Source organism: Chondrus crispus, genomic scaffold, assembly GCF_000350225.1.
Source record: "Chondrus crispus Stackhouse genomic scaffold, scaffold_37, whole genome shotgun sequence".
Classification (NCBI taxonomy): Eukaryota; Rhodophyta; class Florideophyceae; order Gigartinales; family Gigartinaceae; genus Chondrus; species Chondrus crispus.
In genome coordinates, this window is record NW_005179283.1 from 425,651 (window position 1) to 427,939 (window position 2,289).

General features: G+C 64.5%; 1 protein-coding gene; it reads right to left on the reverse strand.

Annotated features, from left to right (window-relative positions):
• Positions 1-625: 625 nt before the first annotated feature.
• CHC_T00006183001 (hypothetical protein) overlaps positions 626-2,289 on the reverse strand; it is a 1,971-nt gene continuing 307 nt past the window's right edge. The window contains 2 exon segments of the mRNA XM_005718289.1: positions 626-694; positions 695-2,289. The exon segment at positions 695-2,289 is cut by the window's right edge and continues 307 nt beyond it. Coding sequence (XP_005718346.1) covers positions 695-2,289 — 1,595 coding nt within the window. The 3' untranslated portion in view covers positions 626-694.

Sequence of the window (2,289 nt, forward strand, 5' to 3'; positions counted from 1 at the left end):
TGTCCCCGCCCCGCACGGCGCCCGTCTCGCTCACTGCCGCCCCAGGCTTCCACCTGTTCCCCGCGGCCTTTCGCGCGCTCGAGCCCTCCCTCCTGTCGCTGGCGCACGCCACGCCGCCCGCCTGGGCCGACTTCCGCTTCCGCCTGGCCAAGAACTACGGCCCTGCGTACAACCTGCCGCAGCGCCGCTTCCTGTTCGGCCCGTCCGCGCCCCCGCGCATCCCGCTGCCGCCGTACGTCGAACACTCCGTGCTTCCCGTGCTGCGCGCCCTGACCCCGGTCCTGGCGGCCTTCCGGCCCAACCAGATGGCCGTCGGCCTGTACCGCGGCGCCGCCGCCCACATCCTGCCGCACAACGACTGCGAGAACGGCACCATCGGGACCGCGGTCGTCGGCGTGTGTCTCGGCGCCGCGTGCACTATCACCCTCATTCTCCGCGCAAGGCATAGTGGCGTCGGGAAGGATGTCAAGAAGGACGTCCGCTTGCCGCGCGGCGCGTGCTACGTCATGTCCGGCGACGCGCTGCGCGTGTGGGAGCACGCTATATTTCCTGGCCGCACGGAAGGCGACCGCGTCAGCTTGACGCTGCGCGATGTCGCCCCGCGTAAGGACGAGGGCGGTGCTGGTGGTACAGAAGAGTCTTTACTCGCTGAGCATACATGACTCTGTTAAGGTTTTTGTACGGTACAAGTTTTTTATCGCTCGCGCAGGAGGCGCAGCCCGTTGAGCCCAACGAGCACGGTGCCGCCTTCGTGGAGCGTCACGGCGAGCCAAAGGGGGACCGCCCCGGCCACGCACGCGCCGGATGCGATTAGCATTAGCCCGAGCGCAATGATGAGGTTTTGTCGCACCACGGCTTTTGTCGCCCGCGCTTTCTTGAGAAACCACGTCACATTGTGCAGGTTTTCTTGCACCAGAATCACGTCGGCCGCCTGCACGGCCGTCGCGCTGCTCAGTCCGCAGGAGATGCCCACTAGGGACGCCGCTAGAGCCGCCGCGTCGTTCACGCCATCCCCGACCATCACCACGCCGCACCCCTGCTTGCCTAGCTCACTTACATAGCCCAGCTTTTGCTCTGGCGTCGCGCTGGAGATCACCGTCACCCCGCCGCCTACCGCTACGCTGACAAATTGTGCGGCGCCTTCACCGTCCCCGGTGAGAACTGAAGTCCTGAGGCCTTGTCTCTGCAAGCCTTCCACAACCTCCTTCGACTCCGCTCTCACTTCGTCTTTCAACCGCAAAAGGTATCTGTCTGACCCAAGTTCTAGCACCGACATGGTTTCGCCCCGTGCCGTAGCTGCCAACGTCATTCTTTTCACCTCTTCCGCACTACTATCCCCGAGTATGTAGCTCGGCCGTCCCAGTCGCCCGCTTGTAATCTCCATGCCACCGTCGACATCGTCAAAACTTAAAACGCCCTCCACTCCCTGCCCTGCAACAACCTTGGGTTCTATTACTGCTGGCAGCTCCCCTCCCAGCTGTTCTGCGCGTTTTTGCACTGCTGTAGCGATTGGATGCACCGCACCACGCTCCAGTGCCGCCGCCGCCCCTACAACCTTGGTCATCTCAGCATGCTCTAACTCCTTGAGATTGTCCAGCAACATCCGCTCCCGCCCGCTTGTCGCAGCGACGCCATTCCCGGAGGCATTCGAATAGCGCACCCCGCCCCCCTCCAGATACTTCGGCAGCACCGTTGCCGAGGTGAGCTTGAGTTTGCCAGTAGTTAGCGTCCCAGTCTTATCAAAGACGACATGCGACGCTCTAGACGCCGCCTCTAACGACTTCGCCCCCGACTTTGTCAGCACGCCTTTCCTCGCACAGCTACTCAGAGCCGCGAGGTACGCCACCGGGGCGCCAATAAGCAAAGCGCACGGCGACGCTGCGACCAAAAACCCCAGCGCCCTCATAACAGACCCCGCCTTCCCCGTGAACGCAATAGGTTTAACAAGCGGCGCAAGCGCTGCTGACAACCCGGGCAGCAACACGGCTAGCGCGGCAGACACGAGCAGCACGGTGCGCGTGTACACGCGACCAAACCTGTCGAAAAACTGCGTGACCGCGGGCTTGTTCTCCTGCGCCGAAGTAACCAGGCGTGCGATCCTGGCGAGCGCGGACTCCGCCCCCACGCTTGTAACTCTCACCACGACGGGGGCGTCCTCCGCGCGCGCGCCGGCGGGCACGGCGTCGCCCTCGCGCAGCGAGCGCGGGAGCGACTCGCCCGTGAGGAACTGGAGCGAGAAGAAGGCGGCGCCCTGTGCGACGACGGCGTCGCACGGGACGAGCTCGCCGG